Source organism: Sesamum indicum, linkage group LG10 (assembly GCF_026168435.1).
Source record: "Sesamum indicum cultivar Baizhima isolate 11 linkage group LG10, ASM2616843v1, whole genome shotgun sequence".
NCBI lineage: Eukaryota > Viridiplantae > Streptophyta > Magnoliopsida > Lamiales > Pedaliaceae > Sesamum > Sesamum indicum.
This window is the reverse complement of record NC_142666.1, coordinates 21,643,160-21,669,649: the sequence shown is the minus strand read 5'-3', so window position 1 is coordinate 21,669,649 and position 26,490 is coordinate 21,643,160. Positions and strand designations below refer to the sequence as shown.

Sequence of the window (26,490 nt, the reverse complement as noted above, 5' to 3'; positions counted from 1 at the left end):
CACCCATTTAATCATCGCCCACCTGATTCCTATTCCGATTTGAATGTAGCAGCTTTAAACAATAATATATATAAAATTGTCATTGCAGGGTCAAAAAATTCAAAACTCAAGGACTTGCCATTAATAGGCTGGAATTCACAGTAGCACATGGGATGGGACTGTGACCATTAATTACGAAATATAATGAAAATAATTAGCGCATGTGATGGGTGGGTACTGTCATTATTTGCACTAATCCCCCAACACCTTACATACACCTAATTGTAACAATTGAAAACCCACAAATCTAAACTCAATTGGGCCAGAAAATCCAACTAAAAATCACTTCATTTAGACACCCATAATTCACTGCTATATATATACACACACGCGCGCGCGTATAACAACTATAACTTGAATATTTTGGGGGTTGTAACATTATAGGTAGCTCAAGATCGGCACCAACACCAGAAGAAATGATATTTCTTGCTTGTGGTGGCTCATTGATCGATTCACACGAGCCCACAACCAGCTATTGTATGTGATCCAACGACTGATCTATGACCACAACCGGATATTGTATGTGATTCAACGACTAATCTATGACCACAACCGACTACTGTATTTGATCCAATGACTATGATCCCAACGACTGATTTATGATCTATGGTCCCGACGCAATTCAACAAACTTCATCTCAGAGAGCTCATAGGCATTCCAACCCACAAACAGAGCTACAGTTTACAAACACCGCAGAAGCTCTGATTGGAAGCAAAACCATCCTGATCCCATAGCAGCTGTGCATCGGCAGCAAATACATTTATTAAGAATTTTGCTTTTAGTTTCACTGTACAAAGGTATGTCGGCAAAATTACTGGTCTAAAGTGGCCAGCACTGAACAAGCTCCAAAGCAAACCATGAAGACTTCCTATACAGTATTACGCTGTGTTACAAGCATGAACTCACATGAACATGAAAATGTGTCTCACACCCCTCTTTCCAAAAAAGAACTTGGTGTTAACGCGCTTAACCCTTGCTATCTGAACCAGGAACCAGTTCCGTTTGACTGCAAAAATCAAGAAATGCTCTATTATCTTGACAACCTGTAAGAACAACATCGTTCTCCAAAGAGAATACTCTCTTACGACAAAGTAAAAGGAAATCAAGACAAGAACATACCTTGGAGATTCAACACTGGTTAATGGTACACCAATGGCTGACAAGTTCAGCTGGTCCTGTACCACAACAATATTTCCTGCTGCCCCTACTCCATTTGGCTCCAGTGTACCGGGAATAGGAGTGGCTGATCTAGTCCTAGGAGAAATTCCCCAGGAGTGGCAACCTAACCAGACATCATTTTCCAGTCAGAAAATTATGAGCAAGCCCTTTCATTTATCCAAGTTATGGAGGAAGTATGCAAGCTTTTAACAGAAATTGAGGCTGGTTACTGCCAAATCTATTCTACATTTCCTAGCAAAATGAGCCCATGGAGCTTCAAAACTCATGATCAATATATGCTGACTGAAGTTCAGAATTCAGTGACGAAATATACCTTGAAGAAGGACGACAATGCAAAAGATAATGGTGAAAAACATAGCTATCAGGTTTCCGCTCGATGATGCCTTTGCTGCTTTCATTTTCTTCAAAGCCTTAATTCGTTCAATCCTAGCACGTTTCATCATGGCAAGTTCGGAAATCTCTTTGATCAGTTTTTGGTCAGCTGCATCCAGTGACAACCCTCTTGGAGGCCGTGGAGGTTTAGGAGGCTTCTTAGCACTCATTGCCTTGCGCTTTTCCCTCTTACTGTTCTTTCCTGATTCCGAAGAAAGCTCATCAGCATCTTTTGGTTTACTGGAAACACACACTGTTTTTTCAGCCTTGACAATTTCATGTGCACTTATCGGCACACCACACACAACAAAGGAATCTGTATTTCCACTTTTATCATCTGAACAGGCAGGATTTCCTACTTCTTTGCTTGCGCATAGACAGCTCTCAATATCAATGACGGTGTCTCTTTCTTTTACTAGCATGCCGTCCATACTCCTGAAGCTCCTAAGCCTTAGTAAGTCTCTATACTGCAAAGCTAAACGTGAACTTTAACACAAAACACCGTTCCACTAGAATCTAATAAAGAAATGACAAACTCGATTCACTTCCCACATCCTTCATAAAACCAGTAAAACCAACTACTTGTACAGCACCAGATTCTAGGCCCAACTGCAAAAAGTTAGTGCTCAGAATTCAATTCTTCAGCCTAAGCCCAGAAGTTTTGCAAGTCAAACCTGCGTGCATCAGAAAGGAAGTAAAACAAATGAGAAATATGATTAGTCATTCCAAGAACAGCCTTCTTCCCTTTGCACAGAAAATAAAAATGCAGGCTCGGTAGATAATGAAATTAATTTACAATGAGAAGCCACTATACAACAATGATAGTAAAGACAATGAATACGATATTTTGATTCTTCAAATAATTGCTTATCGGCAGAGAAAAGAACAAAAACAGGCTACAAAATCCAATTATTAATATGGGTAAAGAGAACAAAATAGTAGTCAACCATTTCCATTAGCAGAGAAAAGAATCACCAAATTCATGTAAAGGCACTTCCCCCGCACCCCCCTCAGATAATTATCTGAAATTTCAAAAATGTTTGACAAAAGATAGTTGAAATCAAAGAAAGCTTGAAAATTTCGATTTTTTTCCTCACCTTAAAGTCGTACAAAAATCGAAATGCAATGATCCTGACAGCCACTGAAAGCTTAGGATGAGAGCTTCCGGATAAGACCTACTCACTCACTAAAATCAAGCCACCGGAGGTTGATCAAATTCGGCAGAAGTGAAGGGTGAAAGTGCACAAGATTGAAGAAAGTTGAGATTTTTATGAGGCGAGAAGAGATTTAATGGTGAAGAATTCAAAATTATCTTTCTTCCAAGAATTGAAGCCAAAAACTGATAGAGGATTGAGAACTGCTTCCTTCTTGGTGTTGGGAGAAAAGAGAGAGAATGAAATGGGAACCATGGGGAGAGAAAGATATAAAGGAAAAGGGTGGTGGTGGTTGCTGCAGCGTGGGCCGCTGATGGCGGCGAGAGGCGGGCTCAGAGAGAAGAGAATATGAGAAAGAAGGATGGGGTCGGTTTTTGGGGGCGGAGGGTAGCTGCGTGGAAGGTGGAAGAGTCTTGAGAGGCGAGAGGTGGTATTGTCTTTTTATGACAGTTAAAAATGGTATCTTTTTCCGGGTATTAGATCATACCAAAATACTTTAATTACTCCATATTCGCATTCTATCCATCATATCAAATTAAAATCTTTTGTGAGTTTTTACCGTCCCAAGAAGGATGTAAGAATTTCCCGACACGTTCAACTCATTCCGATACTCCACAAACATACATAAGTAGAAAATCACTTGAAAAAGAGAAGTACCTTTTGAGACAAATCCTCGACCCAATGAAAGCCCAGATTGTCAACAACAAATCCTCAAGATTCTGAATCTAAAACTCAATTTTTCTCCTGTCTACCCCTCTTGTGTAGCTGCCACTGCCATTTCGACAACATAGAAGAAAAAAACTTACGTGGGCTGATCAAGATTCAATCTTTCTCGTTTCTCAAGTCTTATCCCCCCCTCTCTCTCATCAAACTTTAGTCATGTGTTTGTATGTGTAAGAGAGAGAGAAAGAAGCAAATGGGCACGAGGATTTGGGCATTTGGATGGAGACAGAACAAGAAGGAAGGTTGAGGTTTAATGAATTTTGGCGATTGTTTAAATGAGTGGAATGCACATCGTATGTAAGAGTAGTTTATGAAGTTAGTTTGAAAGCGACAGCCTATTGGCACTGAAAGCGCGATACTTGCCTCCACAGTCGTGCCTCTATTTCTTGTCTTTTCTTTTATTTGTTGCTAATCTAATTTTCCCACCGACGCACACTTGGCCTGCCCATCTTCAAAGTCTACCGCTCCGCCCCTTGTTCGCCGGCTTCTTCATCCATATTATTACCATAACTCATCATGTCAAGAGTTCTAAATTATACATATGAATATGTATTTGTTTCTCTATAAGAGAGATCTATTCTTTATTAATGATCTCACTATAAAGAAATCACTATTTTCTGTGCCTAAACTCTTCGAAAAGAAACTCATTTTTGCCAAAAGAAAAGAGATCACATCAAATATAATAATTGATATGCAATCCCAATTTACCTTAAACATGAGATTTTCAGAGCCCAATATATATTCCAACACATTCCAGTAATTATATACACAATTAAAACATTACAGACACATACATACATGCAAATATATATATAATTAATCAGAAGGATTTTGATTCAGAATTGGTTTAATGTCCCCCCACCATGAAGAAAGCTTTCTACCACAGTTTCATCCTATCTAAGGCAGAAGAACAAGGTCGTCATAACGCCAACACCAACCAGTATCAAATTACTCGAGCTCTAATTGAGATACGGGACATTTACCCTCCTCCATCTCAAAGTCCATGGCAAATCAAGAAACTCCTAACCCACCAAGAAGTAATGGCCGGGAAGCTTATCGTCTCATTTTCAGACATGTTTGAGCACGTTTTTAGGTATTGGAACATCTGTATGGCCAATCATGTGATATTAGGACACAAGGTTAAGGTCGTGCTTTGGGACGTCACAGATCAAAAGATAAACAATAAACCCAAGAGGTACAGAAATGAAGGGTTTTACATTGAAATGCTACCTAACGGTGATTATGTATTGGTGTGTGTGGAATTGTTTAAGGATCGTCGCTTGAGTGTTGATGATGAGATAGGATTGTGTTGGGACCCTAGGGCTTCAATCTTTCAATTTAATTTACTTTGTAAAACTCTTTAATATTGTAATTACTTTCATATTTTTATGTATATTTTTACTTGTTTCAAGTCTTTTGACGTACGTGGGCGGCTAATTAGTGAATACAATAATTAGGTCTAGGAGGGAGTATTTTTTTATTTTTTATAGAATTATGGCATCCATTTTCTAACTTAATTACCATCATGGAATTAAACTTTCATATTCTTTTTCTCTTTTTAAAATAAATAAAAAAAACTTAGTAAATGCATTTTGCAAATTCTTAGACTTGTAGGTAAAGTAACGATACGTAATTGATTTTGACAAACTTGATTTTTATCAAATATCCGAGTTGAAAAAATTTCAGGATATTGATTATTGTATCACATTAACTTGAGTTGTCAAAAATCAGAGTAGACGCATTTAAAGGTGATTATGAGAGTTGTGCTGCAAGACAACTCAAATAAATAGTTGATAAGAATATAAGAATTCTCATATGATCTTGTTCTTACATTTGCAGAACCAAAGTGTCGTGACAAAAACCATTGTTGCAGATGTGCAATGTCTTGGAAATTAAAGAAGGCTCATTCATGCTTCGTAGGTAGGGAGCTGATTGGACCCATCTCTTCGATTATAGGATACGCTCACTACTCACGTAACATGTCATGTCAATTAAAGTGGTGGGCGTCCATCGCCACACCCACACCCACACCCACACCCACACCCACACCCACACCCAGTTGGGGTATAAGTTCATGACATTAAGTTAGTTCAACTTAAGAGCCAACAGTATGTAATGAGATTTGGCAGGAGTGTAGTAACAAAAATGCCATGATGCTTCTTCACGGCTGCATTCGACATTGGTAAAATAAAACATTGCAGAATGATCGATCCCGGTTTCATAAATTGGTTCAGATTTGCACGGACCAATTAGTTATTTATTTTCAGCTAGGAAATGTAAAAGTGATCCTCTCGGATCAAGATGAAGAAAAGCAGCCGATACTAGTGGGCAGCAGTTAAAATTTGATGATGGCAGCACCACTTGATGGCTTAGATGCAAAAATGTATAGCCCGAGATCGTTCTTATTGATCACACCCTTGTCGATTCTTGCTTGGAAAAATTGCTCCTACAACACAGTAAAGGACAGCATTAGATATCCAATTACAGTTTTGGAAGTTATGGTGATTTTGCGTAAAAAGAGGCTAACCTTCAAGTTGAGGATGAACTGAGGAACAGTGTTTTCCTTCACAAGAGCAACGGCACAACCACCCCATCCAGCTCCTGTGAGCCTTGCCCCAAGAGCACCATTATTCCGGCAAATCTTTACAAGCTCTTCTAATTCAGGACAGCTGATAATACAAGTTTGGATTAGGCGAATAACAAGTTCTGATTTTACTTGAGATTGAAAATTTGCTAAACAGAAAGGAGGGGTTGGCAGAAATGCATCTATATATTTGCAAATCAGAATAAGAAGCAACTCAAAGATTCCAATAAAGACTAAAAACAACAGTTCAATTCTCCATAATTCACAAAATGTGAGCTGGATATGTACCTGCACTCGTACAAGACACTGCAGCTGTAGTGGCTGTCGTTCATGAGGTCCCCAAGCTTCTTCAGCATGTCTTCCTCACTGTAAGAAGAATTCCAGAGGTTAGTGATTTCAAACTTTGACAAACTTTTGGGCATTAAAGATCTGCGGGTACCCAAAAATGGCATTATAATGACAGGACAGAACCCAAAAACCAGAACAGATTCTGGATCGACATATTAGAAAATCTTGTAAAGATGAAGAAATACTCTTAGGAAAGCACCAGTTTCAATCTTCATTTGGGTTCTTTTGAGGTGTTTTATCTTCTTCTTGCTCCACACCCAAAAAAAAAAAAAAGAAAAAGAAAAGGAAGACCGCTCTGAATCAGATTTTTCACAATCTCTCCCGTAGTAGCTGAAGTCTGATGATATGTTTCTTTATCTCTCACCAATTCTGGTGATGCCATAGTGTAAAATTTAAAAAAACAACTTAGGCATATCAATATCTTAACTGACCTTAATTTAGATGATACGGTATCTTTGAAAGCATACACACGTTTGGCCTCAGAGTAGACATGAGCAGCTCTCTGAAAAAATAATTTACTAGAATGTTACAAAAGAGACTGTAAAAGAATGATAAAGAGACGTTTGCTAATTTTATCCAGAGAGTGCAGGGGACAATAAACATTTCAGGCAACCAAACTGAATGGACTAATTATATATCACAAATCATTTTTATCCTCCTCTAAATTTATTCTGGAAGATAAAAATCAGGATTCAATAAGAAAACAATCTGACATGGACACCGACCACCAGGTGTTTCTACTAGCCTGGAATACACAATGGCAGAGATATATCTTTAACACTAGGAAACAAAATGGTCATGCATCAAGAAGAAAAACGGAAATAACTAGCACAATGTGTTGACAATCTAATGAAAGAAGGCAAAATGACAGAATTAGACACTTAAGAGAGTTGCAAATTTACCTGGTGCAGCTTAAAGTTCTTGGCAGCTTTCAGCACATCCAAGGAAGAAGGAGAATTGGCAAAAATAGTTTCCAGCTTTGCATTGGTGATTTGCTCAATGTCTTCGGCACTGTAAGGTTCTTCTTTCAAAAATTCCTAATGACACGATCAACCATCAAAACGCAATATTGACAAGAAACCATAAATTCAAATCTAGGCACTGGATATGTAATGTACTATGAGGATAGCCACTGGATGACGTAAAAAAAGCACTGGTATGGCAATATAGCAAGAAGAAATTTTGGATTGTGCAACAAAATTTTCTGATAAAGAATGTTACCTTGACAGCCAGAACTGGATCTGATGAGTTATGTTTACCAGCAAAAGACACACACGATCCTTCAACATCAGAAAGTGTCTTGACTTTTTCTATGGCTTCCTCAGGCTTCATTCCGAGCTTTATGCCCAATACAATCTGCATGCCCGAAAAATTAGTCTATACAGCAGATAGTGTCACAAAGGGAAAATGCAATAATATAATTTGAAAATTCTGTGCAACACGATCAATCATCCCAAAACACAGGAAAAGAAAAGGACCAGGTACAAATATCGCATAAAATACATGGAATATAGAAGCTTGCTCAGATTACTCCAAGAATCAATAGCCAAGTAACTCACAGAAGCTAAACGGCATTCGACAACCCTGTTATTGTAATTAGTTGCTGCAGTAACTGCTTTCTGAGATTCAGCCAGTGAATGAGCTATAATGAATGTTCCCCCAGCAGGGAGTTGCACCTCCGTACCCCGGATAGGGTTGAAATCAATGAGTGCAGCAAATCCAGATTGAGCCATCACAGAGATAGCCTGTTAAGGAAGCAATGAAATTTCTTGGAGGCTACAAGTATTGGAGAGAAATACCATATGTACATGCCAAGAAAGTGCAAGAAGTAGAAACTACTGAATGAAAAGCATGCTGAGCATGAATGGAAGAGACCAAATTTGTTCCTAAATTCTTTGCACGCTGGGAGAAAGAGAGAGCCATATGACAAAGGTATACTTTCGAGGAATGAATTCAATTACCTGGTCCATTCCACCAGATTGTGTTCCGATGTGTCTTTCACATTCACAAGTAAGTTGAGCAAGTTCTTTCTGAAAATTTAAAATTTAAAGAGTTACTAATTAAAACAAAAAAAGAAAAAGTGATAAGGAAGAATCAAGATCAATTATTTCCATTCCTTACTCCTTTGCAAAAGACACCAATGAGCATAGACGCGAACACAGTAATATTTTAGTGTTGGCAGTGATTTGGATTTGATTGATGTGAGGCTTAACAAAAGAAAAAGGAAATAAGAAAAAGCTGAAGCAAAGTATCACAATGCGCAATACCTTTGGAAAGTTGACGCCAAATGCTGCCATTATGGCTATTGTTGACGAGCAAACAAATGCAGCAGAACTTGACAAACCAGATCCTACATGAGAAGGAAAGACATGATTCAAGTATCAATTACAATATTAATCAGTGTCCTCCTCTTCACTGATACCTCAGGTTAGACTCAAACACCTATTATACAGGACAACATACCTGTTGGAACAATACCATCAACAACGACATCGAGTCCAACTGCTTCACCTACATCTATTCCCTTTGATTTGGCATACTCATAGAAACCTTTGTACCTGCGAGATAAAATACGAAAAAGGTTAGAAAACCATATTAATGTTGTGTACATAACTTTGCACTAGTATATTCCATCATGAAGCAGATCACCCAAATCTGCCTTAAGTAATACCATGGATTAAAACAATGAACAGCACTTTGCCCTTTGGCAAGGAGCATTTATGATACTAGAAAATCCAACATATGCATATTCGAAATCAATTCGAAAGCCACTTCAAGAAATATAAAACGCATCTTACCCACAGATAAAATAGTGACCCCATCTATGATTCTTCAAATCAATTTCCTGCAAAACAACATTGGTCTCTTTCAAAAAGCTATTGTCGACAAAAAGATTGACGTATGAATACAACAAGTTGCCCTAGTTCAATTTTCTATCCACAAAGGAAAATTTCTTCTATATACAGTTTGGCCCATAGCTTTGTTTAATATAATTAAACACTAGTCTTTATCAGCTTGCATTCATGAAATGCATTTCATATCAATATGACATCTATTCCCATGATAAAAAATAGAAACTCTAAATTTTTATGTAGATCCATTGGAAATACTTTGACTGATCCAAATCATGTAGAGAGAGTTCCATCTTAAATCTCAATATGAACAAGAATCAATAGGCGATATTAGCCAAACTTCCCATTTCAAAAGTCATAATAGATAAAGTACAAGAAATTGAAGTAATGCAAAGAAACTAAGAGCCCGTTTGGTTGTGTTTTCATTTTCATTTTCAGTTTCCAAAAATTGGAAATGTGTAGAAATGCTTTATTGATTTTTGTGCGAAAATTGAGAATATGTCCGGATTAGTTGTTTCCAAATATAGGTATATAGGTGTGAGAATGTTAGATATAGATATATATATTTTTGATGTGACAGAAAGACAACTATGACAAGCCCATGTGACTTATATAAATTTGAAATTGAGAATTATAATAGGAATGCATTCTCACTAAAAATGACTTGACCAAACAAATTTCCACCTACCCAAATAGTAAAAAGTGGAAAAAATCTCATTGAAAACACAACCAAACAAGCTCTAAGTTTTCACCTAAAACTAAAACATACATGTGTCAGCACACAAAAAAAAAATCAATTTTGAAAGTCTATAAGTTGAACCCAAACAACATAAATACATGATATGTAAAGAAAATAAGAATTCATTCTCCACAGGTGAACAGCCACACACAGAGGAAACATCAGTACCACTAACCAGGATCAGGGGAATAATCACATAGAGTATTTTTCACTATTCCGCTTCATAATCAGACAAGTACGCACGCAAAGACCTAAATACCGTATCCCTGATACAGAGTACAGGTGCAACAGCTCCTGCTATTGGCGTAACAGATAACATAAAGACACACAACAGACAAATAGATCAAATATCATAATACCTGATCAGGATCTGCAGGGTAAGTACACAAAGTATACTTCTCGCTGTTAACGTTTGCAATCCGAAGCACTTTCTCCCCCTCGCCTGCATCACGTTTTCGTATCGCCACAATGGTATCTTGCCTGATGGCCATTGGTAACACAGAGTAACCTTCATAGTCTATGTGCTCTCCAATCAAATTTACCCTCCCTGCATAGAACACGTCCAGAGGACTTAAACTTTCAATTCACAATCTTCAAGAACACGTGATTCCTAAATCAAATCGCAAATATAATTAACCTTGATAAACCATGCGTTTCATTATACTATCAAAAGCACACAAAAATCTCCACATCAAAAACACCCCCACCAAAAAGAATTAGAAAATGCCCAAATATTAGCCAGCAATCATCAACCAAGAGAACACGCCTACATTAAACCTCACTCTAACTACTCAAAATCCCACCAAAACCATAATCTGCATTCAAGCACAATCATCGGATACTTGACTGTGTAGATCAAACCACAACATTGATAAATTAAGTACGTAAGATGTGCATGTGTAATCACCTGGAGATCGGGCGTAAATATCAGGAGGCTGGCCAAAGAAGTCAATAAATTTGGATTTCAACTTGTTGAATCGCAGCTCAGCTTCCTCCAGCTGTGACCCAGTTCCATAAACGGGTTCAAGCGAAGTGAAAATGGGAACCGGCAACTCCTCATGTCTGGCCATTGATTCACCGATCAACTGTTTTTCTTTTGGGATATTCCTGCGCCGGAGTGGTTGGGGGGGGGGGGGTGATATAGAGAGGCAGAGTCGTAGATTTTGGAGTTTAGCAGGCGTCTTATAGTGATAATAGGGAGTGAGAGTATTTCTTTTTGCAAAAAGTTGTCAACTTTTTTGGGATAAAAGGGAAACCATAAAATTTTTCTGGATGATGAATTTGTGGGATTTTCCTAAAGTTCTGGGTAATCATTGATTTCTCATGGATCTTCAAACCTCAACAGTTTTCTACTCTTCCTTCAGACACTCAAGTTTTTTCTTGACACAGTAAAAAATAATGTAGATTCATGTAAGTATTAAGTATCTACTTCAAAGATGTAATTATACATATCAAAATTAATGAAAAAGGTCAAATTTTGTGGATGGATTCATGGCTCGTAGTATTAGAAGCAGCTGATTGTGTAGAAAACCTACTGATATTTTACCACCTTCTATACTAAAATTTGAGATGAATATGATTGTCTCCACAAAGTTAGGGCGTTATTGTTTGTGTTGTTTCAGTTTTGTAAATAGTAATTAAAGTAACAATATATTTATTTATATATATTGTCATTCAAAATATATTAATTTGATACCATAATTCATTATGAAATTTCACAAACTAACCCAAATACAATTTTATTTAACATGCAATCTAATACAAACTTAAAAACATATAAAATTTTCACTTAAAGTTGAAAATTGAAATAAAAACACAAACAGTTAGGTCCTTTAAAATAATTTTTGTTGGGTCGATCGGTAAGAATTAAAATGAAGAAAAAACTAAGAATTTTTTTTATAACTCATTAAATCACTGACGGATCTAAGAGGGGCAAAACTCTATTATTTTTTCTTTCAAGTATATAAAAATTTTGATTTTCTAGTATATATTGATCCTTCAGTTATTTTAATGTCTTCCGTCAACGTGCTAATATAAATCCAAACTAGCAATTTTAATATATAAATGTAAAATCTTGTTTGATCATTTTGAATTTTTAATTTTGGACACATCCCTGCATTAAATCTCGCAATTAAAATAATATATTAAGAGTATTCAAATTTAAAAGATTTTATTATATCCGTCAAAATTTTTTGATCGCATCTTTTGTAAATTATTTACACTCGAATTGATGCGAGGACAACATTTATTATCTGAAAACTAAATTTCACCTAACTGCACAAATTCACGAATCATGACCCGTTCTAATTAAGAAAACATACACAGATAGTCATGAAAAATTGAAAATGCCAAGAAAATAGATCTACTGCATCATCACATAGCTAACAACCAACAACAATATCATCATCGTACTGGGATTCTGAATCTGATGTGTTGGAGAAAATTAACCAACCAAGAACATGCATTAGATCCAATGAAACAACACACACCCACACCCCACAATCACATGCTTCATCCCATTTTCTTTATTCCACCTAACACTAACACAAACTCAGAAACTCTGCTCTGCCATTGTTCAGTCATCTCGTGTTCATGTAAAAGTGAAGATTCCGAGGTCTGAAGAGGCAATTACACTTTTTCAATGAATAATTTAGGCATTCTCTTTTGTCGTTTCACTTTTATGCAGGCGTCTGTCTGTTCCCACTTCCAAAAAACAAATCTACCTAAAGTACCTTTGCAGATTCCCTGACCAAAAACTATTTCTTGGCTATTATTCTACATCCAGATCAAATTTAAATATCTCTTTCAGAGCCCATTTTCTAGGATGTTGGGCCTTGTCGAATCAGCTAATTATGTTACTGGGCTGACATACGGCCCGATAAACACGTGCTTGTTGCAGCCCATTAAGTTAATTCTTTTTGGTAGTATTTTCTTCCAAGGATAAATTAGTAATTCACGACTTGATGTTCTCATAAACAACAATTATGATTTCAGAAAGCGGGATGGAGTTAAACGGTGTCGTTGCGTGGGATGCATAGATAATCCTCACCGGCACGGGCAATCATTTTCATTATTATTGGGTTTGCTGCGGAGCTCGCTCACTCACCCGTTCCTCTTTACAAATCTTCGTCTTCAATTCTTTAGGATAGAAGGGTTAGGGTTTATTCCGATTTTGTACTTCCATGGATAAGTTCGATAGGCATAGAGGCGGCGATAGATACAGCAACAGCAGCGAAGACCCCCATCACTATAATTCAAGCGGCAGGCACTCCCGCGGGGCCGCCCCTCCGTTCCACCACCACCGCCAGGACAATTACCGAGGTGGGGAAGGAGGGCGCAACAGTCCCCGTAGCTATCGCAGCGGATTCTCGGGTAGCGGTGGTGGAAGGGAAAACCACAGGCCTTTTGATAGTCCCCCGAGCTACCCTCCGCCACCTGGTGGTGATGGAGGCGGAGGGTTGAGACCAATTGGTGATGGAATGGGAGGGTTTCGACCCACGGTTGGTGGGGAGGCGTTTGGACCGGTGGGAGGCAGTGGTGGAAGAGGGTTTCGAGGTGGAGGGGGGCTTCGACCGATGGATGGTGATGGATTTCCGGCGATGGGTGGTGGAGTTAGGGATGGAGGAGGGTTTAGGCCATCAGGCGGCGGCGGTGATGGTGGAGGGTTTCTGCCATTGGGTGGCGGAGGCGGTGATGGTGGAGGGTTTGGCCGGATTGGTGGTGGAGGCAGGGAGGGTGGAGGATATCGACCGATGAGCGGTACTGGCAGTGATGGTGGACGGTTTGGTTTGGATAATTACCACATGCCACCACCTCCTCTGACAGGCCAGAAGCGAGGGTACCCTTTCTCCAGTAGAGAAAGATCCCCAGGTATCTTTTATGGATTTTTGATGTTTTACTATGTTCTAGCTTAAAATTTTGAATTTGTTTTACATTTGATGATACTTTCATGTCCAGTGAGTTGTTAAAATTAGCATGAGACTCTGACTTTATTTCTAAAGTTTATTTTATATACCATAATTACTTGCAGTATTTTGTAAATAAGTTAACTATGGCTTACTGCTGGATTTTATGGTTTGTTTTTATCAGATATGTGGGCTAGTTGTTTTTATTGGAATTGATATAGATAGTACTTGTTGCGTTTTGTAAATAAGTCCAATATGGATATTGCTGGATTTTGTTTGTTTTCATAAGATGTTGTCTGCCTAGTTGTTTGTATTGGAACTTATTGAAATAACAGTACTGCCAATTATGTCTAGAAACTAAGTGGCTTCTGCTGTAGCTTGTTTTCTTTTATTTAGTGGAATTAAGACAATAATTTGAAATTACTGTTGGATCATTTCATAATGGTAGAATACAACGGGTATGATATTGAAGTACAGAATAAGTTTGATTTCCGGAAGCGTTGAGCTGAAAGATAAATTAAGTAACAGGGTGCTGTTAAGCTTAATACTAGCCTTGAACTTTTTGAAGATCCGTTTCTTTAATATTTGGGAACATCGACTAATTTTTGGCAGTGAAGTTTAATTGGATATCATGAGGTTCCAGCTTTTATTCTCTCACCTTTTAGAACTCTTTTCATATTTTCATTGTCATTTTGATTCTTGATGATATCTATTTTTTGTGACCTGTTTGTATTATTATGAATGCTTTAGAACTTTTCAAGTGGTGATATATTTTTAAGCTACTTTGTATCCATATACTCTTGTTGCATGGCTTTCTAACTTATCGCTCTTGGTTTGCTGCCACCTACTGGTCATAGATTAGTTCCATTTATCACTATTCTTTCACTTTTCTCCAGACAGAGAAGGAGCTAGTTTTGCCAAACTTTTTGTTGGATCTGTACCAAGGACAGCAACTGAAGAAGATGTAAGTTGGAGCAAAATCTCTCCCTGAAAGTGCTTAATTCAAGCTCCAGCAGTGATTTTTTAAGGATTTTTTTGCATTATGATTATGTCCTATGTTTCTGTTTCATGAAAATTCTGTATAGCACCATTCCTTCAGTTCCTAGGAAGAACTGATTCTGTTGTTTTATTGATGAGCAGATCAATATCTTGGTTTTTGTAGTAGTGTATTTATAACATTTCCAGGGGTTTATCCAGTTTGGAAGACAACTTAGTTGATGTTTTCAATTTACTTTCGTAATAGTAAAGGCTTCTCTTTTGATATGATAAATCAAGCTTGCATAAACTTATCCCATTGAAGAAACAGTGGATGTTCAAGTTTTTATTGTAATAGCATACACTTCCAGTTTATCCAATGTGTTAATCTAAGTTTGCTAATCTTTTTTACTGTGTATTCTAGCTTGATATTTTGGTCTGATGATTCTAGATACGACCCCTATTTGACAAACATGGACGCGTTCTAGAAGTTGCTTTGATCAAGGATAAGAGAACTGGACAACAACAAGGTATGTGCTGTGCTGCGTCTTACGCAATTATATGTTTTATGTAAATTTCTTTTCAGGTCCTTTGGGGTGCTGAAGGAAGCCAATGTTAACCTTATGTTTCTCGTCAGTTGTTCATTCGCCCTCATCTTTTCTGTTCATACTCCATCATCCAAGAAGAAGACATTCTATAAATTGATCCATGTATAGTGATCAGCAAAAAATAGATTTCGCGTTTACGTACCCTCTTGAGTTGTGGCCTAGTCTAGGACAGCATTTATTTTTCTTTCCACTAAGTTGTGCCAGAAAATCTGTTGTTGTACAAGGGAGACAGCAATACGATGTTAAGTTCTCATGAACGGCTTTAGAATATTCTTTGTAAATCAGTCGTTTTTTCACCTTCTTGGATGTCTTTGAATGACTTGGTTCTTCATAAGCTGGGGTTAGATTTTGGAAATGTTATGGAATGATCAGTCAAATGGGCTGATATGAGTTTAAACTACTAGTTATCTCATCTTCATCTCCAAGCTATTTGATGAGATTGAATTGTTTATTGCCTTGTGGGTGCTAATCCATGTGTGATATATCCATCACTTGAATGTAGTTGGTTGGATCATGCCAATTGTAAACATAATTATAGAGCATTGAGTCGTTAGGAAGTGATGGACATAATTGGTGTTGGAGTGTGGTTTAACTTATGTTGGAAACAATACGCTTTGCATTTCGCTCCAGCATAGCACTAATTCCTCTTTTTATATGTCTGAGCAATTTAACTCATTCTTCAATGGGTTGTGGCAAAGTTGTGCTGTTTCTACTATTACCTGCCAAACTCTGGTACTTTATCAAAATCACGTACTTGTTTGCTTGGAAAATGGTGTATGGAGTACAGTTACCGCTTAACTTCTGTGTTGTGGGACATGCCTATCAGCGTTATAAATCGCTCTAGATTGTGATTTGAACTGACTAGTTAATCAATACAGGCGAGGTTGTTCTTTGATCCTTGGACCAATTTTCTGTGAGACAGTGTGCTACCGTGTTATCCTATTGACGCTCTTGCTGATATATATTGTTTGGTTTAGCCTAAAATTATGCTTGGTAATGGACTGACTCATCTGTACTATGTTTAATCTCAATGCCATACATATCTTGTGGATGTTACATAGGTTGCTGGAACTTTAGATAATCAAGATTCCGTGTTATCTGTTTTACTAGCTTCCTGGTTTCACACGAGTCATTAGTAATAGATTTGGCTCTTTGCTTTGATGCATTTTATGTTCAAAACCATGTGCTCAAGTGAAGATGAGCTGCAACCTTTTGATTTGTTGATTGGATGTGATCTGAGCTATACTGGTAGAATAATGGATGGCTATTTGGATGTCTGGATGATATCTACATTTTTGAGGCAAAAGCCAATATGTCGAGAGGTTGTTCTCTTTACTTCTTTCTTCTTGTCATGCTGCGGAAGATGTGTATGTAGGAGTTTTGGGTATGAGTTCACGTGCATGTGAGCTGGCTAATTTGGGTTCATCGCAATGCTAAAAGTTTCGAGGAACATGGAACTATAATTAGTAGATCTAGAGTTGTGCATTCAGCGACTCCGGATATATTTTGATATATTGATCTAGACAGTTACTTAATTTTGTTATAATGTTGATTTATCGTCTATTATATAATTTATGCTCCATGATGCAACAGCTTGCGTATGATGGGAGATCAAGCTAAATAGTTTTATACATGACATGTTCTAATCTCAATTTGGAGATCTTTTATGTGCTTGAAATTCCACTCTTCTGTCTTTGGAGTTACTAAGGGAACATGTGGTTGGATGTTTTCTTCTGCATTTCATTTTTCATATTACGGATTGTTGACAGCCGATGCTTGGTTTTGCAAGAGCACTTCTTAAATATTGATGGAAAACCTTGGATTTACTAATTTTACTTTTTCTTGTCAGTTTCAACTGTGACTGAATTTATCATCTCCCCCCTATCCTTTGATCCTGTTGTGTATGTAAGAATGCAGACACTCTGGCTAGTTCTATACCTAGCATATTTTATAGATGGGAATTGCTTCTTTGAATTTTTGTTGGAATCCAGGAGTGGGTCCATTGATTCATTTTCATTACCCTTTAATATCCATGTGATCAGAGAAAGGCGATGGATACTTTTTGCCCCTGCAGAAAAAGGTTTCTGTATGCCTTGTTGGATAGGCACTTGTTGTAGTTGTGAGCTTATAGCCGGTTAATATCCAACTTATGCTGGCACTCCTCTTTACTTGATATTTCACTGTTTGCTTAACGCTGTTATTTAGTTTTTCTTCATCAATTAATCATCTATGGTTTCATTGTTTATATTAGTTTTTCTGTTGCATGGATTGCCTTCATAGTTTTCTTGTTCGTTTCCTCTTGTGGGGTATGGGAGATACGAGGGTTCGTGTTCCCAAGTAGTTTTCATGGCATTTCGAACTGTTTCAGGCGACTCTTGTGGTGAATGAATGGATTTCTTTTGTTCAGACATATGCTATGAGTTATGTGGTTTTTTTGTGTTTCGCTATGATTCCATATATTATCAATGTCCATTTGGTGATTATATTTTTCTTGCATTATGTACATTGGGTTGGTTGGATTACAATGATTATTCTATTTTCTTCTTAGCTCACCAGCATTCCTCTGGTATGTGATTTGATACATATGGTGTGCTCTTTGTGCTACGGCCCAGGCATGGCATATTTCTGAATTCTTTTCTACTAGATGACTTGGTTTATTGGCTTATGCAGAGTGATTCTAAAATTATAAGAAAGATAAATCTGTCTAATACTTAGTGTATACAATTGAGTGATGCCATTTTCTTTCAGTTAGGGCGCATGGGCATTATTTCTTGAAACTGTTCCAGACGTTCTTGTTGGTGGTGTAGTGGTAGAAGTTAATTTGCTAGTATTTCTAAAAGTTGCTTGTCAGAAGTTGTCAGTGCAATCATAGTCTACAATGGCCAATGTGCCATGATAAATATTATATGTTCTGATCCTTTTGTTGTGGATGCTCATGGATTTATGTGAGATATGGCAGGCAAGTAGTCCTGTCCATCAATTGATTTGCTGTCGACATTACATTGGACAATCTTATATTTTCCTGAGATCAATCAATTTGGTGCCTAAGCTGAAGGCTCTGGCCTGGATTGCGCTTTAATTTTTTCTTGTTTTTGCCTATATATAATATAATAGTATCACTTTTCGATTATTATTTTTGAATCTTTCCCTTTCTATGGTTCTTCTATCCTAATGATAATGTTCTCTGACAAATTAATAGTATTGAGGCCCTTGGTGTGTGGTTGACTAGTTGTATACAAAGTTATCTTGTTATGATTGTTGAATTTGAGATCATTCAGTATTGTGGTGGCACTTTAATTTTTGTTGATGATTAAGGTAGAATTTAGAACATTAAATATTGTGGAGGCACTATAATTTTTTGTGGTGGTTAAGGTAATTTTTTGCTGTGGTTAACTTCCATTCTGGTCTCCGTATCTGGTCTTAAGCTACGTAAAGATGTAAGGTCGGCAGCCAAAGTGCCTTCTTCTTTGGTGTTCCGAAGATGTTGGTTGTTTAACATGTGAAGTGTGGACCTTGGAGTGCTGTGGTTTTGTGTCTCAATCCGTTGACTGCATCTACATACACATGATGCACCTAGACTAAATTAGAACTTTGAGCTTCAGTCTGTACCCAAAATGATTTATTTTGAGATTTACTGTTACTGCAACTGTGTTTTAACTTGGGGTGAAGGTAGAATATCTTGATAAAATCTGGATACCAACTTTTGGCCTACGCAGGATGCTGTTTCATTAAGTATGCTTCTTCTGAAGAGGCTGATAGAGCCATTAGAGCACTGCATAACCAGTATACATTACCAGGGGTATATCTTTCTGCTCAGTTTTCTTCTGCTGATAACTTGGCCTCCCATATTTCTTATTTATTTATGAGTTACACAGGGAGTGGGTCCTATCCAAGTCAGATATGCGGATGGAGAGCGAGAACGACTTGGTATTTTGTGATATTTTTGTTCTTTTTTTATGCTTAGATAATTCCTTTGTGAAATATTCTTCTTGCCATCAACTCTCTGCTGTGAGATATGTCTGTAATATGTGGTGTACTAGTTTTTTTTTTATATCTTTTTTCTGGTCTTTTACCTGATTGCAGGTGCAACTGAATACAAGTTGTTTGTTGGGTCATTGAACAAACAAGCAACTGAGAAGGAGGTTGAAGAAGTATGTTCTGTTGCTCGAAGCCCCTCTCTTTGTTGTTTTAAAACATAACCTTGTTGATATCTACCTTCTATGATTACATAGAACGCTTGATGTTATGAGGGTTTTGGGACGAAGGAACTTCCTATTCACATGCATATTTTATTTCCCTATTCTTTTGTTTGATGATGGAGTCTAGGTTTTCTGCTTTATGATTCTTTAGTCCTTGATCACTACATTTGATCAAGAAATCTAATAACACACAATAGTGTAATTTTGCCATCATTTCTTTTGGGTTATCTTTTGAATCAAGTTCCTCATAATAATATTTGTACACTATTACTATTATTTTGGGAGAGCAGAATTTCACTTGAAGGAACAATCTGAATGACTGGTTCTACTGGTTTATCTCCTCCAGATTTTCTCCCCTTATGGTAGGGTGGAAGATGTCTATCTTATGCGTGATGAAATGAAGCAGAGCCGTGGTACGTGCCCTTTCATTTTTCTGTGGCCATGTTTTGATTTTCTAATAAATACTTGAGAAGGCAGCCACTTTAGGTATCTTCCCCAATTCAAGAACAAGACTAACTCATGGCTAGAGTCCATAAAGAGGGGAAGAAAATCCTTGTCCTTTATGTTACTTTACTATGGTGCCCTAATGATGGGATGTATGACCTATGGCTGGCACTGACATTTCAGATTTGACATTTTCTATTTCTGTCTCTCTCTATATCTATCTATCTATCTATCTATCTCTCTCTCTCCCCCCCCTAATTCATGGTACAAACGTTTGAAGGATGTGGATTTGTCAAGTACTCTCAAAGAGAGATGGCACAAGCAGCCATAAATGCACTTAATGGAACATATACTATGAGAGTAAGCTTTTTTCATCTTCTTAATGGTGCTCTGATTTCGATTCCCTATTATAATCAATTATGATCAATTTGTATGTCCTCTGGTTCTTTAATCGCAGGGTTGTGATCAGCCATTAACTGTTAGATTTGCTGATCCTAAAAGGCCCAGGCCTGGGGAGTCGAGGTAGCTTTGCACAAACTCTAGTTTTTTGTTCTTTTACTTTTTCAGATCGCATGGTGACTTGTTTGATTTTTCGGGTTTATCTTATCGTTCTGGGTGCTTACTCATCCATGCTCATGAAACATGTTGTGGTCTGAAAGAAATGTTTTATTTCGCATTTTGCTTAGGTGTGATATCTGGTAGACCCTTAATTATGATTTCTGGCTGTTTTATGTATTAAGATCCTGATGCCTTAGTGACTTTGTGCATCTCATTCAATTTTCTTTTTATCCTATAGTAGAGGGGGTCCCACTTTTGGTGGACCTGGTTTCGGTCCTCGTTTTTCTGCCCCTGGGATCAGGTAAATGCTTATGATTAGTTTCTAGTTGATATTGTTGAACTTTTAGCATTTAAATTTTCTGGTTTTCTGATATTGATCTTGACCTTTTTTATATTATACTCAAATATAGGGCAGTGCCAGATCGTGGTATGCCACTTAGTGGCCCCATTCCTTCTAATTCCTGGCCTCCGGTGAGCCCGCAAAACCTAGGGCCGGATTCTCATGTTGGCAATCATGGTTTTGGTAGTCAGTTTCCTGCTCGATCTGGACATATGGCTGTCTCCTCAGCTCCAGTAATTACCTTTTTTCCTGAGCATTTTATATAGCGAATCTTCTTGGTCGCAACAGCATGCTAGAATGTGACATTTTTTAGGCTAAAATGCATTTTATCTCCCCGTGTTTTGTTGAAAAAGCTAAAACCCCCTTGTGTTTTGGAAATAGCAAAAAACCCCCGTTGTGTTAACAATTGAGGGGAAGTGATATGAACGCAAGGGTGGTGCGCTTGGTTGTCTGTTTCTGCTGTTTTGGTCAATGTTTTATGTTATTTGGACTAAAATACCGTTTATATGTCTACATAATAAAATAAGGTTTTTTTTGCCTTGTTTTTGTGTGCATTTTTTTTGCCATTATGACTAAATTATTAAATAAATTATATATAAATTTATTACATTATAAAAATTATACCTTATTGTTTTTTATTTCAAAAATTTTTAAGAATACCAAAAAGATAAAAATATATTTTTTATACATATTTATATACATTATTTTTTTATTTCAAAATTTCTTAAAAATATATTTATAAATATAAAGTACAAAAAAAAATAAAAATGTCCTAAATTTTATAAAAAATAATTTTAATATACTAAATTTTATTTTTCAAATTTAGGTTAAATATTTTTAATGGGTGTATTTAAAAGAAAAATGAATATTTTTAAATAATATACTAAATTTATAAAAAATATTTTATATATTAATTTTAAAAAATAATTTTAAATAATATACTAAATTTTAATTAGTATTTAGGTTAAATATTTTATTAATTATATTATTTTTTATAAATGATATTTATATTTAAATTAGTATTGTATATATTTAAAAGAAAAAAGATATCCAATATATATATCAAACAAAATTATAATTAAATATCTAATAATTAAGTTAATTAAAAAAAATAAAAGTAACTACAATCAATAAATAAGTTCATTAAAATTAAGGATAAAATGCATTTTTCGCCCCCTTTTCGCCGGAACTTAGAGTACCGACAGTTTTCGATTGCCAGCGGTACCATTCGAATCCTCTCTTCAAGAGGAATATTTTCATACCTTCAATTTGAGTTTTCGCCAACTGGAGAGACTGGGCTCATGACCGCCAAACTTGTTTGTCGTCGATTCGTTGCCATCCGGATGAATCTCGGTCTTAGACAACCATCATCAGACTCGTCTCTTCAAGACGATTCTAACGAGAGCAGCCTCACTCATTTTGGTAAAGCATTTGCAGAGATCCGACGGTTTAAAGATTTGAGCCGCCGGCGGGGTGGGGGTGGGGGTGGGGTAGGGTAGTTAGTTTTTTTCATATATAAAATAATAATATATGTTTTTAATTTTAAATTATTTATATATAATATAAGTTAAATAATTTGTTGAATCTAGACGTTTCATTTTTTTTAAAATCTAATGGTTGAGATTAATTGATTAGATCTAACGATCTATTTGATCAAAGATGATCCAAGAGTCATTTAAATAAGAAATAATATATATTAAGGGTATAATGGTCATTTTATAATAAAAATTAACGATGTTAGTTAAGATTTAATGGAGAGGGGCGATTGAGCTACGTTTAAGAAACATGGGGGCGGGAGGGGGGCGGGGTTAAGCATTTTAGCCCATTTTTTATTGTGTCCAAAAATTTCTGTGGTTTCAGTATGGGCTTGCTTTTTTTTCTGGATGCATTATTTCCATATGTTTGCTGCTCTTTAAACTTAATTATGTCTAAAGAATACTAGTAGTAAGCAGACGTTGGAACCACAGCGTATTATAAGTGTTTCACAGTTTGTGCATTTATTATATTGGCATGTTGGTGTTTGTTTCCTTTAAGAAATTTTGGAATTGTATATGGAGCATGGCTGTTTTCTTGCCACTTCCAAGGATTTCTTATATTTTCTTGTCAACTCTCAGGGTCCTATTGGAGGCCTTCCTGGCAATGCTGATGGTTCACTTCCTGGACCTACTGTTTCTTCTGCTACTATTTCACAGCTGGTAAGTGGAAAAATGTAGGTTTACTGTGAATGTGACTGATATTCTGAAAAACTGAGCTGATTCCTTTCGTTCTTTCCGTTCTTTGTTTTTGATGAATTTTCATGCCAGAATTATAACCAGTCTTTGTCACTAGTGCCATCATTTGGCTCAAAAATATCACCTGTACAGAAACCTTTTCAGTCACCACAGCATTTGCCATCTTCCTTGCACTCGCAGCCATTAAATGCAGCATCTTTCTCCAATGTTCAAAACTTGCAGGGGTCACACATACAACCTGGTCAAGTGCAGACACCTTACGCTGCTAGCCAAGCTCCTTATAGTCAGACTCCATTGTCACAGTTACCAGGACAGAATGGTCAGCTGTCGGTTCCCCAGACTCAAGTGCAGCATAATGCATCAACTGCTCCTGGACAAGGTCCTGGGATGGCAAATCAACAACCCCCTGCTCAGCAGCTTCAACCTCTTTCCCAATCACCATCACAGTTGGCTCAAATGCTGTCACAACAGAAACAAACACTACAGGCTACATTCCAGTCATCACAACAAGCCTTGAATCAGCTGCAACAGCAGATGCAGCAGCTACAACCAGCAAATCAGAATTTAGCAGCTCAACAGGGTCCACTAGCTGCTAAACAGCAGGTATCAATATTTGAAACTTGAAAATAATTCAGGGTTATTCTTTAGCAGTGTTGTGTTGGAAGGAAATTTCAGTACCACATTTTGGTCAAACATTGGCACATATGTTGAATTTGGCATTTGCCATCCACATTGTAAATGTTATTGAGTCGGGGTAATGTAGTCTATAGTATAAAGCCCATTTGCCTGATTTTGAGATATAAGGAGATCTTTTAGTAAATGAATGTACAACGTATACGATTCTATGACTCACCAACAGCATTACTTAGAATTCAACTTTTGCCAGTGTATTTGACAGTTAAAACTGTTATGCCCCATTTTCCTGTTACCACTTAATTTTGCTGTAGTAATGGGGTGCTTATCATAAAGAAACTGTTTTTGTTTGGCCAGTCTCCTTGGGCTGGAACTTTGTCACAGCCTATAGCCAATACCCCTGGGATGCAGCCAGCAGGAGATTTAGCTAGTACTACTTCTGCCTCACCCACTGCCCAAGCCATGGGTCCTGCTGTTGCTCCGGTTAACTGTAATTGGACTGAGCATATGTCTCCTGATGGATACAAGTACTACTATAACAGCTTGACTGGTGAAAGCAAGGTAAATGTCTTATCATCTATACATGATTTATTCAGAAGTATATGCCTTCTTATTATCATTTGGTTACCGCAGTGGGAGAAACCTGAAGAGTTGACACTATATGAACGGCATCAGCAACAGCAACAACAGAAGCCGCCTAACCAACATTCCCAAGTTCAGTCTCACCCACCAGGACCATCCATACAACAGACTCCTCAGATGCAAATACACCCTCAAGTTCCACATCATGCACAGCTTCACAACCAGACCAAGCCATTGCAGCAGACATCTCAATCTTCGGTCAGTTTTGTTATGCATTCATGCTTGACGTTTGAAATTTTACAGTTGCATTCCTTACACTATGTGTTAAATATTTCAGTATCAGGTTCCTGGACTTTCTGCCAAACAAGGTGCTAAGGTATAAATGACCAGATAATTTATTATTTCGGTCTAGTTGTTTGGAAATAATTTGCTTCTTTGAAACCAATGTGTCTTAACTAAACTGAGAATCTCCCTCATCATATTTGCTATCAAGCTGAACTTTGTGTTTGCTTTTGATATTTATTCTGAGAACTGTATCCTTTTAGGGCTTAAAAAGTATACAAGATGCACCTGTACCTTTGTACTATAGCATGAATGCATATGGGTCACTAGCCCAATTCTTGAACCATTTAAAATGATTTACTAAGGCAGGTGGCATCTTTTGGTGTTCTATGTTTTATATCTTTGATTATCGTCCTTTTCTGTGTATTGCATTGTCTCTCTACTTCATTGTGGGCGCTTGAGCTTTAATAAGCATAAATGATTGCTTCACAAATGTTGCAACATTATGGTTTGCTAGCATAAGATATGTGATATGAGGTTTGAGATCCTTCTTGTGGTTGCTACCTGCCTTTGTATTACATGCCAAACTCTGCGTGTTTCAGAGCTTGGCGGGTTTGTAATTGCCCAATTTTTTAAAACTAAAGCTGATTTATAAATTCTTGACTTTTGGATCAGGAACTTGGCTATGCACAAATACCTGCAGGCACTGGTTCGGTTAATGATCCAGCTCGATATCAGCAGGTTAGAGTTGGGAAATTTACATTTATTTATTGCTGGTTTTCATACTCTTACTTTGCAATGTCTTATATCCTGTTTCATAGGGTGTCCAGGCATCTCAGGAATGGATGTGGAAGACTAAAAATTCAGGTTCCTGCTTTTGTTAATTGGAAGGACTATTCTTGCCCGGTCTTTCGTTCTTTAAAGTGTTTTTGGATACTAATATAAAGATAAAGAAAAAAGAATCATGTTATCTTTATATCCAATACCGAAGTTTGGTGAATTTCTTGGATTGATGTTTTGTTTTGTTTTCCCAGCAAACATTTATTTTTGCTTTATCTGCAGGAACCTGATCCAGATTAGCCAATAGAAGTTACTTGCTGCATTCAAGCGGGTAAGCTAAAGTACATTGAGAGATGGAGTTGGGAAAGAAGAGAGTGATCAAGTACCGGACATAAGCAGATTCATTCTGGACCTTTTCTCAGTGTTGGCTTCGTGGTTATGGGATGTGCTGCCATTAAAGAATTCTAGTGTTACATGATCTAATGTTATAAACTCAGAGCTTTTCTCTTTTAGGTTACTAGGAGTGGTGCTGTTGTATTTGCTCTCAGTTCTGGATTTACTTATCTTGATATACAGATGGGTTAATAGTAGATTCTGAGCTAGCAATGGATATTCTTTATATTCAAGAGGAACTTGATGGTATGGGTAGAGACAGACTAAGCTCCTGCTGGATAGGGTATTTAGCAGGTAGTGGAAGCATAATTTGAACACTTGCCCCTGGAACAAGGTTGAGGCCTTTGAGGGACAATAGCTCTGTAAACTGCACCACTGCGTCTTGTATCATACCAGTTTAGGCTGAGGTGAATGACGTATGTACCAATGTGGTTTGTTCATGATATCTCAGTGCATGAATGACATAAGGCATGAAAATCCAGGAGCGTATGCTGGAACACTTGGTTGTTCTTTATGATTTTTGAACTGCGATTAGCTCCCTAAATGTGCTTAGCATTGCTTATGCTTCAT

At 37.1% G+C, this 26,490-nt stretch overlaps 3 protein-coding genes across 11 annotated transcripts; 1 reads left to right on the top strand and 2 right to left on the bottom strand.

Annotated features, from left to right (window-relative positions):
* Positions 1-309: 309 nt before the first annotated feature.
* LOC105178871 (uncharacterized) lies at positions 310-3,744 on the bottom strand. 2 transcript variants are annotated; one of them, XM_011102435.3, is made up of 4 exons: positions 3,402-3,744; positions 1,532-2,264; positions 1,159-1,321; positions 310-1,045 (listed from the first exon to the last, which is right to left on the bottom strand). In XM_011102435.3, the coding sequence occupies exons 2-4, from the start codon at positions 2,019-2,021 to the stop codon at positions 1,006-1,008; spliced, it is 693 nt and encodes a 230-aa protein (XP_011100737.2). In that variant the 5' UTR covers positions 2,022-2,264; positions 3,402-3,744; the 3' UTR covers positions 310-1,005. The 2 variants fall into 2 exon arrangements, with proteins under 2 accessions (XP_011100737.2, XP_011100736.2); XM_011102434.3 differs by lacking the exon at positions 3,402-3,744 and adding an exon at positions 2,688-3,262.
* Positions 3,745-5,601: 1,857 nt separating this feature from the next.
* On the bottom strand, positions 5,602-11,358 carry LOC105178872 (galactokinase). Its single transcript, XM_011102436.3, has 13 exons — positions 10,898-11,358; positions 10,350-10,537; positions 9,198-9,244; positions 8,863-8,957; positions 8,667-8,749; positions 8,361-8,429; positions 7,959-8,144; positions 7,621-7,755; positions 7,302-7,436; positions 6,831-6,901; positions 6,340-6,417; positions 5,995-6,136; positions 5,602-5,913 (listed from the first exon to the last, which is right to left on the bottom strand). Exons 1-13 carry the CDS (start codon positions 11,058-11,060, stop codon positions 5,803-5,805), a joined length of 1,503 nt encoding a protein of 500 aa, XP_011100738.2. The 5' UTR covers positions 11,061-11,358; the 3' UTR covers positions 5,602-5,802.
* Positions 11,359-12,980: 1,622 nt separating this feature from the next.
* On the top strand, positions 12,981-26,363 carry FCA (flowering time control protein FCA). Of its 8 annotated transcripts, none has more exons than XM_088885707.1 (19): positions 12,981-13,860; positions 14,792-14,859; positions 15,322-15,400; positions 19,195-19,277; positions 19,354-19,405; positions 19,562-19,629; positions 20,024-20,090; positions 20,402-20,481; positions 20,579-20,643; positions 20,921-20,980; positions 21,090-21,252; positions 23,134-23,214; positions 23,323-23,853; positions 24,241-24,444; positions 24,517-24,723; positions 24,803-24,841; positions 25,423-25,488; positions 25,578-25,614; positions 25,810-26,363. In XM_088885707.1, the coding sequence occupies exons 1-19, from the start codon at positions 13,173-13,175 to the stop codon at positions 25,815-25,817; spliced, it is 2,646 nt and encodes an 881-aa protein (XP_088741833.1). In that variant the 5' UTR covers positions 12,981-13,172; the 3' UTR covers positions 25,818-26,363. The 8 variants fall into 8 exon arrangements, with proteins under 8 accessions (XP_088741833.1, XP_088741831.1, XP_088741832.1 ...); XM_088885705.1 differs by having other exon boundaries at positions 25,569-25,614; XM_088885706.1 differs by having other exon boundaries at positions 20,918-20,980.
* Positions 26,364-26,490: the final 127 nt, after the last annotated feature.